General features: G+C 39.2%; 1 protein-coding gene across 1 annotated transcript; it reads right to left on the reverse strand.

The window, feature by feature from the left end:
• Positions 1-529: 529 nt before the first annotated feature.
• On the reverse strand, positions 530-1,486 carry LOC149211519 (uncharacterized). The gene is made up of 2 exons (XM_089390454.1): positions 1,389-1,486; positions 530-1,220 (listed from the first exon to the last, which is right to left on the reverse strand). Exons 1-2 carry the CDS (start codon positions 1,438-1,440, stop codon positions 886-888), a joined length of 387 nt encoding a protein of 128 aa, XP_089246580.1. The 5' UTR covers positions 1,441-1,486; the 3' UTR covers positions 530-885.
• Positions 1,487-16,091: the final 14,605 nt, after the last annotated feature.

Raw genomic sequence — 16,091 nt, forward strand, 5'->3', positions numbered from 1 at the left:
CTTCACACTCTTGCGTCGCATATGGTTTTGTTTTGTTCCACTATATATGTTAAAATGAGAGACCAAATACAAAGATTTAATTAAACTAAAAACAGAAAAACAAACAGCAAAACAATCTTTAAGAATCTCCATAGATCAGTATTCCAGGGACAAACTCGTGCACAGCATTACCTGTAAAAGTAAATGTAAGGCCCGCTAAATGCTTATGTAACAAAGACTCGTATTTTCTACATACATCTTCCATTGCATAGAACTTGCAGAGCCTGAAAGAAATAAAGAACCCCGAGTGCTGTGAGCAGCACACAATCTTTTTGCATATCAATGTCTTTTGTAAAGACATGAATGTACTTGGAAAAAGTATATTCTAACATTTTAGGGGCCATTCAATCAGTTGATATTCGACGTTATACCAATATCACTTGGGTGTTCAATGAACCCAAAAACCCCTAAGCACCACTCAAATTTTGAAATTGTTGTGCATAATGCCAACGTAATAGACTATAGCCAAAGCAGACCTACTTTCCAAAAATGAAAGAAAAAACATAAAATTATATTGTTCAAGTAGACATCAACGGCGAATAATAGCCTCACATGTCCAATACTATAGTACAAATCGCCATAAAAACATATCACTCGAACAAACTCTTAAAATTAGTCACAGACTGAAATCTGGCTACTTCTCGCCTAAGCATTTTGCAGCGGGTTGAAATTCAATAATATGAAAAATAAAAAGCTTTCCTCATAATTTGGAATTGTTCCAAAATTGGCATTCCCTGCCAGTTCTGAACCTTGTGAATCTAACTTCAGTAATGCTACAATGTAGCATCAAAATCATACAAAACGAGTGCTGTACAATCAACACACATTAGTATTATAACATTTTGACTAATCTGTGTCATGATCCACTTTCTCCTTTTTCTTCTTTTTCTTTTTTCCCTCGCCTTCAACGGTTTGTAACCCATTCAAAGCAGTTTCTTTCACTGATAAGATATCTAAATCAGCTCCAGATTTCTTTTTCTTTTTCTTTTTTCCTTCAGATGCGACTGGCTCTTCATTGGTACCACCATTTTCAGTATCAAGCCCAATGTTCTCTCTGAGCCGTTTCTTTTCTTTCTTACTCTTTTTCTGTAATTCAGCATCCCCTTCCACTACTGTTTGGTTCAAGAGATCAATTTCCATTTGATCTCCCTTCTTCGTCTTCTTCTTTTTCTTCTTCTTGCCTGCCAATGCATGTCAGAAAATGTCCATCGTGAATAAATCAAGAAAAGGGTTGACTATAAACAAGGGAATAGCACTGACTTGCTTATACAAAGACTATTTTCCTTATGTTCCCTATACAAACAATTTTATAGAAATGTCTTCAACAAGTTATTCATTTTCTTCCCTACCATTCTCTTCTGCTTCGCCACCCTCTCCAACTTCAGGCGCATCTACGTCCATTTGATCCTTATGCTTCTTTGTTTTCTTCTTCTTCTTCTCAACTGCCAATACACAATATCAGATACATACGAGCAAATTATGAATTAGACCCAATACAAAATATCTACATCAAGCTCAATATTTTGACAGGTTGATCGAGGACTATTTCTAACAAAAAGATTAGCAACCATGTACTTCACGAAACACCTTTGATCAAAGAAATATAGCACTACATTTTTTATTTCACAGGGTAAACCGTAAGAAAATTGACCATATGTAATTGTTGAACTATCATTACAGATCCTGCCATGTAATTATCATCATTTTGTATTACGAGTAGCCTTTTCCTATGACCTGTGGTAATCCATGATGAATTTAAATAGTCATGGGTCAAGACCTGCTGGATGCCAAGATAGAATATAATTGTTTTAAAGTACCCTTCAGAATCGTCTTTTATAGTTCAAAAGACACAACTAACACAAACCCTTGTGAGATGTCACATCTAAGATCGACACACAATGATCTCAAATACTTTAAATTATCCTCGAAATGACATCAGTAACATGGTACAACTAACGGATAAATAAACCATTTCAAGTAAAGAACAGAGTTCAGCAAACTTCCAAATTGAACTAAACCTAGCTCACAAACCATTTCTTCAAGGACCAAAATCCACAAACAATTTATTCGAGGGCCAAAGCACATTCCTTCCTGCATATAAGCTCATTGAGGAAAAATTTCCATGCAAACACACCATGAAAATAAACAGCTTCACCAAAAACCCTCCAACAACACATTCAATTACAAAGTACTGCAGATTTCTTATTTAAGTTATGGATTTGACAGATTTCACAGATGCCTGCCCCATTTCCAAATCGAGGGCATTTCAGATCCATGAAATAGTCAAGCTTAAAATTTCAGATGGTTTCATTATTAGAACACAGTTGAGGATAGAATCATACCCATCGTGTTACATGTCATTACTTTCATTATTTATTTATGTTATTTGGCATGGATCTATACGCCTTCTAAAGTTGAAGATATGATATGACAATCCAATAGCCGGAGAGGTTAGTTCAATAGGTTGTCACCAATGTTATTGAGCATTTGACTAGTAGTGCCTGGTTGGAATCCCCCAGGGTGAGTGGCCACTTGCCTATGCCAACAGGTTTAATAGGGACACCATCCATGATTGGGGGGAAGCATCCCTTGGGTTTAACCCTAACAACCATTGTAGGCTAATTAATTACCCACTAATTGGGTACAATCATGATACTAATGGCCATTGAATGACCACTAACTAATGATTAACCACGGGTGTTCGATATAATTGCCCACTATAAGTGAGTCAAAAATCACATTAATGATGAGCTAATTAATGACCTATTAATGGTGTACAACCATAATACTAATGGAAACGGAACAACCACTGACTCGGGATTAAGCACGAGTGTATGTTATAACTGCCCAGTCCCACTAAAAGGGTGAGTCACAAATGACATTTATGAGCACTAGAAGGGACCACTAAGTGAGTCGTAAATGACATTAACAAGAACAAAGGGATCACTAAGTGGTGCTTAAGCACCATTACAGCTGTCACCAACATCACTCCTAGGTTAAAGGGCAAAATGCAAATTTGGAATAATTTCAGAGGGGAAATCCCCTTTGAAGAAGCGGTATTTTACATCATGGTACAATATATTTACATCAGGATATTCCAAACATATTCCGAACAAAAGCATAAATTACATTCCAACATTCCCCCTTAATAATCACTTGGGTAAGTCATAGTACAAATAAATTTGGTGTATCACCATTACAGCTGTCACAACATCCCTCCTAGGTTAAAGTGCAAAAGGCAAATTTGGAATAGTGACGTATTTGACAAAAGCATAAATTACATTCCAGCATTCCCCCTTAATAATCACTTGGGTAAGTCGTAGTACAAATAAATTTGGCCAAATACACCTTCTAAAGTTGAAGATATGATATGACAATCCAATAGCCCTAGAGGTTAGTTCAGTAGGTTGTCACCAATGTTATTGAGCATTTGACTAGTAGTGCCTGGTTGGAATCCCCCAAGGTGAGGGTGCACTTGCCTATGCCAACAGGTTTAATAGGGACACCATCCATGATTGAGGGGAAGCATCCCTTAGGTTTAACCACATTCTACATGCGTTATGGGCCATGGCTATATTGGTTAACCCTCACAACTATTGTAGGCTAATTAATTACCCACTAATTGGGTACAATCATGTTACTAATGGCCATTGAATGACCACTCTAGATAACCGGATTCGTCCTATAGGCCCCACGAACCCTGAATCCATCGTGTCCGACACGATTCTCTTAGGATTCATGTCCAAAAACCATGACACGTCGTGTCCTATTTTGACACGTCGAATCTGACTGCGTGTCACAATTTTGGCAGCGTGTCTTGTTTTCCAGGACTCGTTAGGCGGCAAAAATGACCTGCACGGGTATGAAAAGGCCGCATTTGGTCATTACAGCCACGCATATTTTCATTTGGCAAGCGTTTTGGCAGCTTAATGATCAAGTCTAGGCCCTAGTATTTATATGCTATTCATGGTAATGTCATCCTTTTACTTAAATTTTTAACATTACCATGAAATGACTCAGGATGTTTGAGAGTGGTTCCGGCCTCATTGGATTTCATATGGAGAAAGTAGAATTTTAGATTTCATTCAAAATCCAACAGAGTTATCAGTTTTTCAGGATTTTAGGATTAGGGGATTGCAATGTTTCCATTGAATTTTGTCATGTATTAGGATATGGAACTCGTATTTAATCAAGAGCACCAATCCCTCTATGTACCTTGATGTTAGTGACATTGGCTGTTGAACTCCTGTATCATGACCCTCCTAAAAATGTATGCATCACTCAAACAAAATCTTGACTTGACATGTTATGCTTGTTCTATCTTATGTTAGTGCTTAAGGGGTGATATTAATGACAAAGATCCCTATACAGATACAGATACAGAGGTAATGACAAAGATACCTCTAGATAGTAATGCTTAGAGGGTGATATTAATGACAAAGATCCTGATTTTCCAAGACTAAAAAATTAGACATTTCTCGTGGTGGCAAGAGGGCCAAGCATAAGAAATAGATAATAGATTGACATGTATTTGAATTTTGTGTGTACTATGCATGCTAATAGCTATAGATGAAGATCTATATTTGAAATCAATAAATTTGTATCATTAATTAAAATGTGTAAGAAATATCTAATTTTTAATATATATATATATATATATATATATATATATATATATATATATATATATATATATATATATATATTTTAATAAAATAATATATAACGAATCCTACAACGTGTCCGAATCCGACACCACGAATCCCGAATCCTGAATCCCCGTGTCAGGTGACTTAGCCACTAACTAATGATTTACCATGGGTGTTTGATATAATTGCCCACTATAGGTGAATCAAAAATGACATTAATGATGGGCTAATTAATGACCTACTAATGGTGTACAACCATAATACTAATGGAAATGGAACGACCACTGACTCAGGATTAAGCACCAGTGTATGTTATAACTGCCCAGTCCCACTAAAAGGGTGAGTCACAAATAACATTTATGAGCACTAGAGGGGACCACTAAGTGAGTCATAAATGACATTAACAAGCATAAAGGGATCACTAAGTGGTGCTTAATCACCATTACAATTGTCACCAACATTCCTCCTAGGTTAAAGGGAAAAAGGCAAATTTGGAATAATGATGTATTTGACAAAAGCTTAAATTACATTCCAACATTCCCCCATAATAATCACTTCGCTAAGTCATAGTACAAATAAATTTGGCCAAATACACCTTCTAAAGTTGAAGATATGATATGAAAATCCAATAGCCCTAGAGGTTAGTTCAATAGGTTGTCACCAATGTTATTGAGCATTTGACTAGTAGTGCCTAGTTGGAATCCCCCAGGGTGAGGGGGCACTTGCCTATGCCAACAGGTTTAATAGGGACACCATCCATGATTGAGGGGAAGCATCCCTTGGGTTTAACTACATTCTATATGCGTTATGGCTATATTGATTAACCCTAACAACCATTGCAGGCTAATTAATTACCCACTAATTGGTTACAATCATGATACTAATGGCCATTGAATGACCACTAACTAATGATTAACCACAGGTGTTCGATATAATTGCCCACTATAGGTGAGTCAAAAATGACATTAACGATGGGCTAATTAATGACCTACTAATGGTGTACAACCATAATACTAATGGAAATGGAATGACCAATGACTTGGCATTAAGCACTAGCCCAGTGCCACTAAAAGTGTGGGTCACAAATGACATTTATGAGCACTAGAGGGGACCACTAAGTGAGTTGTAAATGACATTAACAAGCACAAAGGGATCACTAAGTGGTGCTTAATCACCATTACGGTTGTCACCAACATTCCTCCTAGGTTAAAGGGCAAAATGCAAATTTGGAATGATGATGTATTTGACAAAAGCATAAATTACATTCCAATATTCCCCCTTAATAATCACTTGGGTAAGTCATAGTACAAATAAATTTGGCCAAATAAGAATTATAAGAATTCCCCCTTATTGCTCAATTGGGTAGAGAGTAAAACAGTGACCAATGCTGACAACATCCCAACCATGACAAACTAGAGAATAGAGATACACTTTAATGGAGAGACAAAATTAGCAATATTGTAGCCTCCACACGAACCTCTTCAACACTAGCAAAGCAAATGGAGAGCCATACTTCAAAACTATAGCCAAAAGAAGACCTTCATCTAAGTCACTTTGGAACCAGTGAAGCAAATACACGGAAACGCAAATCCAAGTTTGAAAGCGCATATGCACATGTGGTCAGAGTAAGGCACAAATCTCAAAACGTTGTTAACGATTAATCTTCAAAAATTACATAGAAGATAGCAAAGAGCATGTTGAAGCTAAGAATGTCCTGATAGAGATGCAAGTAATGGTGTCAAAGATCACCTAGATTTCTCTAAGCAAGCAAACCAAGAAACTAACCATGCCCTCATAATGATAAAAAAAAACTCAACGAATGTTGAAAATGTTGAAAAACGTAACTAGCTTTGCTCTTCATTTAATGTATTTGAGTCATCTTGTATTGTACTTGTCAAAAGAATAAAGAAAATATTTATTATTATTATTATGACTTATTAATGCATGGGTTTCATGCTTGGGTCATCATGTTTTAGGTCAAAGTCCCCATTGAGGAGTTCTAGGATTTATTGTGAATCAATAGTCATTGTACTTTTAAAGAGACCTTTCTTGGGCTTTTGAATCATGTAAAAAGGTTAAGTATTGAGTCAAATGTAATTTATGTATCCTCCACATCAAGTCGGACTAGAAGAGATCAAGTTGGCCTAAGGATATCAATTCGACCTCCCTTGAAGCCTATAAATGGAAGCATGTCGAATTCATTTGGAGTACTTCATCTCAAGCAAGTTCGATATCTCTAAGGAAGCTGGGAAGTGAGAAGTACAAAGTCGAGAAGCCAAAAGAAGTGCGAGTTGGGTTGGGTCTAAGGAGGAAGAAAAATGAAATTTTGGTGCCTCTCTCTCTCTGTTTCATGCCCGAGATTGGGAGATCAAAGTCTTCCAAGTTTTGTTGATGCCGGAAGCTGTCTGATGCCAGAAATTATCTGATGCCAGAAGTTATCTGATGCCGGAAGCTGTCTGATGCCAGAAGTTATCTGATGCCGGAAGCTGCTACATAGTCAAAGCTACTAGAAGAGAAGTCGAAGATCTAGTAGGCTAAATTAGTGTGGAGGGAAGGTTTGGTCTTTGGTCTAGGGTGAAGAGTCTCAAAGAATACTATTGAAAGGAAGAGAATTTTGATTGGGTCTTCCCCTCGAGGGGGGTTTTTCCTCAATACAGTGCCTACATCTGGTGTCCATTGTTTTATGTGTTATTGCTTTGGTAATTGCTTGATGAACTAAAAGAAAGAAGATATAAGGAATCGTAATAACAAATCAAGAACATCACAATTAATTATCAAGAATTAGAAAATTGTTCTGCCTTTCCGATTTTCTAACATGGTTTTAGAGCTTTGGTGAAGAAAGAAGAAAAAGGCAGACTCAAGCTCTTGATCAAGGAACCATTCAAAAGGATTACCTCAGGGAAGGAGTTTACTATATTCAAGGGAGATGTCTAACACAATCAAGGGATAGAACAAACTTGAAGGAGCCTCAAACTACAGGTCCTGGAAGAAGAGGATTGACCTCATCCTTGAAAAGAACAAGGTACTAGACTTGGTCAAAGGAAAAGTAAAGAAGCCTACAGATGACTCTAGTGATGCTGACAAAGTGAAATTCAGGGAACTAGAATTGGTGGCCATGACTCTAATGGTAGAAGGAATAAAGGACAACCTTGTCCCATTCATAGCCAACATCAATCATGCTCAGGAAATGTATGAAGCCTTGTCAAAGTTATTCACTATTAAGAACATTGGTCAAGTAGCAAGTTTGAAAAATGAGCTAAGGACCACAAAGATGACTAAAGAAGACACAGTGCCCCCTTCTATGTGAAGATAGTAAGAATCAGGGATTATGTTTTGGTCGTTGATGAAATTGTTCCAGACAAAGAACTCGTGATCATTGCTCTATTAGGATTGCCACCTACTTGGGGTGCATTTGTTGCAAGTCTTAACAGTTGGAAGGAAGCTCCCACTTTTGAAGAACTATGGATTGCCTGCAGTCAAGAAGAATTGAGGATCTCTCTAGCTGCCAATCTTAAAGGAGTATCAAATGCCTACATTGATCACCATAAAGGAAAGAAATCAAAAGGACCAAGGAAGAAACTTGACATGTCCCAGGTAGAATGCTATCAATGTCATAAGAAGGGTCACCACATGAGTGACTGTCCCGACAATCCAAAGAAATAGAAGAGAGATAGAGATCATGCTAACAGAGACTTGACATGTCCCAGGTAGAATGCTATCAATGTCATAAGAAGGGTCACTATAGGAGCGACTATCCCGACAATCCAAAGAAATAGAAGAGAGATAGAGATCATGCTAACATTGTTGAAGAAGGAGACCCAAAGAAAGTAAAACCCGAAGAATCTGATATAAGATACTTACACTATTAAGTCCTTTTCTTTTAGTCTTAGATATTCTATTTTTGTAGAATAAATGTTTAGGATTTATAGGTTTTAACATATTTTTGGAAAAGACTTTTTCTTTTGTTTTATAAGTTTATAGGTATCCCTCAAGATTTGGAGGGAACCCCCAACAACTCTCAAAGATAAGTATCTCATTTCCTTTCAATTATTGGTTTCATGTACTCATTTAGTTTTGATTATATTAATACTAGTTACCATTCTCCCTCTATTGTCTTGGTTAGGAAAAACATCTGCTATATTCTCAAGTAGTATGAAAGAGGACCACTCAAGACAAGGTTTGTCAAGGAACAAAGGTATGCTTTAAAACATTGGTTTCTTTATAATAAATGCTTATTCATTTGACAATCTATTACTAACATGGTTATGCCTAGCTATAGTGAATCATATTGATTCTTATTTTGGGTGATTCATCACTTGATAAATCTACCCCACTCCTATTCTTAACTGATTTTATAGAACCTTAGACAGGTTCTCTGGAAAACCCTAACCTAAGGGTATGCTAATGTGAATGTTTGAAACCCTAAAACTACTTAGAGATATTGCGAAATGCTATTTAAAGTTCTTTTTGATGATGTCATGATTAAGATTTCGGTATGATCATGAAAACTTAACTTGTTAGGGTTGAATGATGTTTGTCTGAGATCTTGAACCTTTGAAATTTTGGAATAGTAGGGTTTGCTTTGCTATGTTATGAAACCCTAGATCTTTAGGTTTTGATTGGGTTTATAAGCAAAACCCTTGTTATGTATTTAGAGTCCTAAGAATGAAGCCCTAAGTATGTGTACATTTGGTCGAAACCCTAGCCTGGTCTGGGTTAGTATATGTATAATATATTAATGTTGTCTGACATATGATATGCTTATGCATGATAATTGTTAAATTATGGTATGTTCTATGCTTAGAGCGGTTTACTTATTTTTCTTCTTATTAGCCATAGATTAACAATCACATATACATTAGTAAAGTGCACATAGAACATTAAATGATCAACTGAAAACAAGCCAAGACAAGAGACACAAGATGTGGCGGCTAGCCAAGGACAAACCCCAATGCGGGGAAACCCTTTGATCAAATCTTCTTTTATCTTCAATAGTTCAACAAAGAGAAATAGTAAAAAATCTGAATTCTGTAATTTTATATCAGCAGCAACAAACCCAAGATCAGCAAAGTCAAACTTGGTCAAACTAGCTGAAATTGACCTCTAAAATACTTGGTCAATTTCCGGTCAACTTGTCGTTGAACAGCCTAAAGAAACAGCCCTTGAACAGCCCCAAAATTTCAGTCAATTTGTAGATTTCTGAAGTCAACTTGCAGCCCTAAACTAGGGCAGTCAACATCGGTCAAACTAGAGGTCATATCACCTCGATTTTTATGCCAAAAATTGCGGCCTGCCTAGGAGAGGCAACCACACCCAATCCGTACTTCTGGAAGGTCAACGCTTGCTCAACGCTGGTCAAAGAGATGACCTACTGCCCTAGCGTCCTTCTTTCTGCATCTTCCTTGCCCTAGGATGTATTCCTTTCAACCACACGTGTGAGAGAGAGAGGCTCCTTTTATGCATAGGGGAGAGAGAGAGAAGATGAGTGAATTGAATTGTCCAAATGAAGAGAATACTTCTTGTATTTATATGCAAACGTTGAGGTTGAATAGACATGATTGTTGGTCTTCTGAGCCTACATAAGTTTGCTGGCCGACCTTGACAATTTGTCCATAACCAAAATAAATTCATATCTCCATAAATACTTATCAGAATCGAATGATCTTTAGATCAATCCTACACCTCTCGATGAGAGGAATCTAGGAAAAATATCAGAAGCCATAAATAAGGTGATCCACATGGAGTTTGGCCCTAGTTGCCAATTTTAACACTCCCTCTCAACTAGGGAGAACTTCATCTACAACCTGTGAGACCGTCACTGCTATCCATCCATCAAATGCATTGTCCTAGCTTGACCCCACGCTTTGCTCTGTTATGCTCTGCTCGAACTATGAAGAAGAAGAAATGATCGAAGATGTATCATACCATCCTCCACTGACCCGAAGTCAGTCTCAGAGTGTGAACCACTCTCACTGATCCCAGATCAATGGAGGTCATCCTAGCATAGGGAGTACGGTTGATACAGCGATGCATCCATCGATAGTACTACTATGGTCCCTATCCTCATTTCCCGGCTCATTGATCAAATGAGATGTACTTCCCATGAGTCCCAGACTACATAGTACTACTATGGTCCCTATCCTCATTTCCCTGCTCATTGATCAAATGAGACGTACTTCCCATGAGTCCCAGACTACATGGGTAGGATGCCTCAACAGGAGAACTAATCATCCTGTCCATAGGAGAACGAATCATCTTGTCCAGTGGATGCCACGGAGAACTAATCATCCTGGCCTACAAGAGAACTAATCATCCTGGCCCACAGGAGAACTAATCATCCTTTTCTACAGTCACCACGAGGTGTCCCAAGGGAAGGTTGAACCTTTACCCTATACATAGTGCACCACCAGGGGATGGTGAGTCGCCCTGTGGTCACATGTCGCTCCAAGAAGTACCTCGCGCCCCCTGGAGCTCCCAGAGCTCAATACATCATACTCGACCCTCATAAGAGGGTCTCTGAACGACACCAAGTCGTTCTCGGAAAGTCAAGAATTTGACCTTTCCTAGGGGCTTTGTTAAAATGTCGGCGACTTGTTCATCTGTACCAATATGTTGGAGCCTTATTGCTCCCCGCTGCACCATATATCGAATATAGTGGTACCTGATATTGATATGCTTGGAGCGATCATGAAATATGGGATTCTATGATAAATGGATCCTGCTCTGGTTGTCACACAGAATCACGGTGGTATCCAATGTAAATCCAAACAGCTCACTGAAGAGCTTTCACAACCAGACTGCCTCACAGGAGGCCATGCTAGCAACAATGTACTCTGCCTCGACAGTGCTCAAAGCCACCGACTTCTGCTTCCTGCTCATCCAGGATATCGAGGCAAATCCCAAAGAGAAACAACACCCGGAAGTGCTCTTTCGATCCACCACACTGCCTGCCCAATCAGCATCAGTATACCCAAGTAGTCTCACATCTCCAGCAGTGTATCTCAACCCATGAGTGATTGTGCCACAAAGATATCTCAACAGGTTCTTAGCACCAATCCAGTGTGAGTGGTGAGGCTCAACCATATGTTGACTCAATGTGTTGACTGCAAAGCATATATCCGAACGGGAGTTCACCAAGAACATTAATGCTCCAACGAGTTGACGATACTCGGTAGCATTTCGTAAAACAGGTCCGGCAACACTACCGCTTAACTTCTTGAAGTCAACCTCCATTGGGGTAGCTACGGGCTTGCAGTGCACCATGTTGAATCTCTCCAATATCTTCACCACATATTTTCCTTGAGATAGGAAAATCTCCCCTGGTTTCTGCCAGACTTCCAGTCCTAGGAAATAGTGCACAAGTCCTATGTCTTTCATCTCGAACTCAGAAGCTAGCTCCCTCTTACATTCGTGAATGAGAGGGTCTGCACCTGTTAGAAAGAGGTTGTCAACATATAGCACCAGTATGAGAGGCTTGTCATCTATAACCTTAAAGTAAAGGTTAGGGTCGGCTTCACTCCTAGTGAGTACCAGCTATCGATCTTCTCATACCATGCTCGGGGTGCTTGCTTTAGCCCATAGAGGGCCTTCTTCAACTTGCACACATGAGATTCTCGATCATAAATCTCAAATCCTTCGGGTTGCTCCACATAGACCTACTCTTTGATTGAACCATGTATGAACGCATCCTTGACATCCATCTGATGTAGGTTCCATCCTTGCGAAGCAGCAAGGGCTATGATCGAGCAAATGGTGGTATATGGGGCAACAGGTGCAAATATCTCGGCATAGTCTATACCTTCCTTTTGGGAGAAGCCACGAGCGACAAAACGAGCCTTATACTTTTCCGCACTTCCATCAACTACATGCTTTATCTTGTAAAGCCATTTTGAAGTGACAACTGCTTTGTCCTGGGGTCTGGGGACCACATCGCAAACATCGTTTTTCATAATGGACTCATATTCCTTGGTCATAGCATCCTTCCATACTTTATGCTTGACAGCATCTGTGAATGACGAAGGCACATTTTGGATGATCGTGCTCATGATGATCAGGTATCCCTGATACCTGTTCGACTTCTTACTTTCACGGAAGGTTCCTCAAGGTGCAATGTGTCCTTCAGCATCATCAAGTGTCCCCCTAAGCCATGAAGGCCTCTTCCTAGAAGAGGAAGGCCCTTGCAGAGGAGGATCAATAGGATCCATAGGTTCTTCCACATCGGGCATCATCTCATCTTCCTTTTCCTTCGATTCCCCGGTGTCAGCTTCTTTAGATCCCCTTAAAGTAGGAAGATTGTCTACTTTGCTAAGAGCCATATCTTCGTCAAAGGTGACATCATGACTAATCTCGACTTCCCTTTGACCAACTACATAGATTCTATAGCCCTTAGTATTTTCGCTATAGCCCACGAAGATCCCTTTCTTTCCAGATGCACCCAATTTATTCCTTTTCTCTTTCGACACATGAAAATATACAAGGCTTCCAAAAATTCTAAAATGAGATATGTCAGGTTTCTTACCGGTGAACATTTCTTCAGGAGTCTTGGAACCCAATGCTTGATGAGAGCATCAGTTTTGTACATATACGGTGGTATTTGCAGCTTCGGCCCATAGAAACTTCGGAAGTCTTTGATCATGGAGCATATAGCACGAATGGCCTCCACAATTGTACGATTCTTCCTTTCTGCCACACCATTTTGTTCAGGAGTATATGGTGTAGTAGTCTCCCTCTTAATGCCAGCCTCTTTACAAAAGTCATGAAACTCAATGAATTCATATTCAGTCCCATTATCAGTGCTTGAGATCTTGATCTTCTTTTCGGTTTGATTCTCGATCAAGGCTTTGAAGTGTCGAAACCAGGAGAACACTTCATCCTTCTTTTTCAAGAAGTATATCCAAGTCTTGCAAGAATAATCATATGTAAAAGTGAGGTAATATAAATATCCTCCCAAGGAGTTCATAGGCATCATATCGGATATGTCTAAGTGAACCAACTGCAATATATCGGAGGTCTTGCTTTGGCTTGAGGGGAATGGTCCCCTTTTGAGCTCTACTTCGGCACATCCTGGACATACACCTTCTTGCTCTAATCTGAACTCGGGCATCCTGATCACCATTTTTCTTACATCGGATAGAGCTTTATAATGAAGGTGAGCAAACCTCTGATGCCATAGTTCAGACTGAAGGGATGTGTCACAAGACATGACACCCAGTGGACTTCCTCCGACCTGATATAATGAATCAACTTGAAACCCAAGAGTAAAAGCATCTTTAAAGTTCTTTTTCCATACACGTACCTTGCCATTGCTGAAAGCCACCTTGTAGCCTTTGTCTTCCATTGCCGAAATGGACACCAGGTTCTTTTTGAGATCAGGTACATATAATACATCTTGTAAGTGAGTCGTATTACCTGATTCAATTGAAGAGTGACATTTCCTATGCCTTTCACGAGCTATTTATCTCCAAGAACAATTTCCAAGTTGGTTTCCTTCTCTATCAGATTATAGAGAGCTTCTTTGTAACCAGTGAAGTGCCTTAAGGCACCACTATCAATCAGCCAATTTCCCAGCGAGTCCGGGGGAGCAGTAGTAGATAGAGCTGCTGGTAGATAATATTCATCTTGCTTATTGTTAACAGTGTTAGATTCATACTTGGAATTTCTTGCCTTCTTAAATGGTGGTCCTCTTCCTTGATTTCCAGCACTTCTTTTACCTCTGCCATTTGACCTGCCATTCCTTTGATTGCCTTGAGAGGCATTTTGATCATCATCTCGGTGTGAGTCCCTTTTATCAGGGCACTCCCTTGCATAGTGACCCGTTTTATTGCAATTGTAACATCATCCTTTTCTTCCACCTCAGGTCCAGCTTTTCCTTTGAATTTAGCCCCGGAATTGTTTCTTCTTTTAGTATGAGAAGAAAAGGCAGAGGGATGACCTTTAAGTATGGGCATTTCTTGCTCTTCCATCCTCGTTTCTTCTTTAATGCATCTGGCCATTAATTCCTCAAATCCAAGAATTACGTTATTGTTGAGAAGAGTAGTCCTGAATATATACCATTCAAATGGCAATCCTCCAAGAGTTGTGAGTGTTATTTCCCTGTCAAGAATTACTTCCCCAATAGATAGGAGATTGTTCTTGATCTCGGTAATCCTTAAGAAATATGCTTGCATACACTCATATTTTCCCTTCTTAATCTCCTTCAGCTTATTTCTAAGAAACAAGACTTGATTGCATCATTGACTTTAAATAAACACACCAGTCTATTGTAGACTTCCTTGGAGGTGTTCAGCTCGAAAACATAGGCCACCAAGCGCTTGTCGATAGAGTCCCGGATGATCTTCCTTGCTTTGACTTCTCCCTTGGTCCATTTGTTCCTAGCAGCAGCGGATGCATTTGATGGAGGCTCAACAATCCCCACCTCTCACATGGTCCAACACTTCCTGCTCTTCTAATGTTAGATCAAAAGACATCTTCCATCCATTATAGTCAGACTTCTAACGAAGTTTGTCTTCCGCAGGGAAGTGTGTTGAGGACCCCATGATTTCTTTTTTAAGATAGCCTTGCCAACCTTCTCTTCGATGATTGCTCTTGCTTGGGCTTTGTCTTCCCCTAAGCTTCATACCATGTTAAATTATGGTATGTTCTATGCTTAGAGCAATTTACTTATTTTTCTTCTTATTAGCCACAGATTAACAACCACATATACATTAAGTAAAGTGCACATAGAACATTAAATGATCAACAGAAAACAAGAGACACAAGATGTGGCAGCTAGCCAAGGACAAACTCCAATGTGGGGAAACCCTTTGATCAAATCTTCTTTTATCTTCAATAGTTCAGCAGAAAAAAATAGTACAAAATCTTAATTCTGTAATTTTATATCAGCAACAGCGAACCCTAGATCAGCAAAGTCAAACTTGGTCAAACTAGTGAAATTGACCTCTAAAATACTTGGCCAATTTCTGGTCAACTTGTCCTTGAATAGCTTGAAGAAACAGCCCTTGAACAGCGCCAAAATTTCAGTCAATTTGCATATTTCTGAAGTCAACTTGCAGCCCTAAACTAGGGCAGTCAACACCGGTCAAACCAGGGGTCATATCACCTCGATTTTCATGCCAAAAATTGTGACCTGCCTAAGAGAGGCAACCACACCCAACCCGTACTTCTGGAAGGTCAACGCTTGGTCAACGCTGGTCAAAGAGATGACCTGCTGCCCTAGCGTCCTTCTTTCTGCGTCTTCCTTGCCCCAGGACGTCTTCCTTTCAGCCACACGTGTGAGAGAGAGAGAGGCTCTTTTTATGCTAGGAGAGAGAGGCTCCTTTTATGTGTAGAGAGAGAGAGAGAAGATGAGTGAATTGAATTGGTCCAAATGAGAATGCTCCTTGTATTTATATGCAAACGTTGAGG

The sequence above is a fragment of the Pinus tabuliformis genome, chromosome 1_1 (assembly GCF_031772625.1).
Source record: "Pinus tabuliformis cultivar Carrire ecotype Pingquan chromosome 1_1, CPIR1, whole genome shotgun sequence".
In the NCBI taxonomy this organism is placed as follows: Eukaryota; Viridiplantae; Streptophyta; class Pinopsida; order Pinales; family Pinaceae; genus Pinus; species Pinus tabuliformis.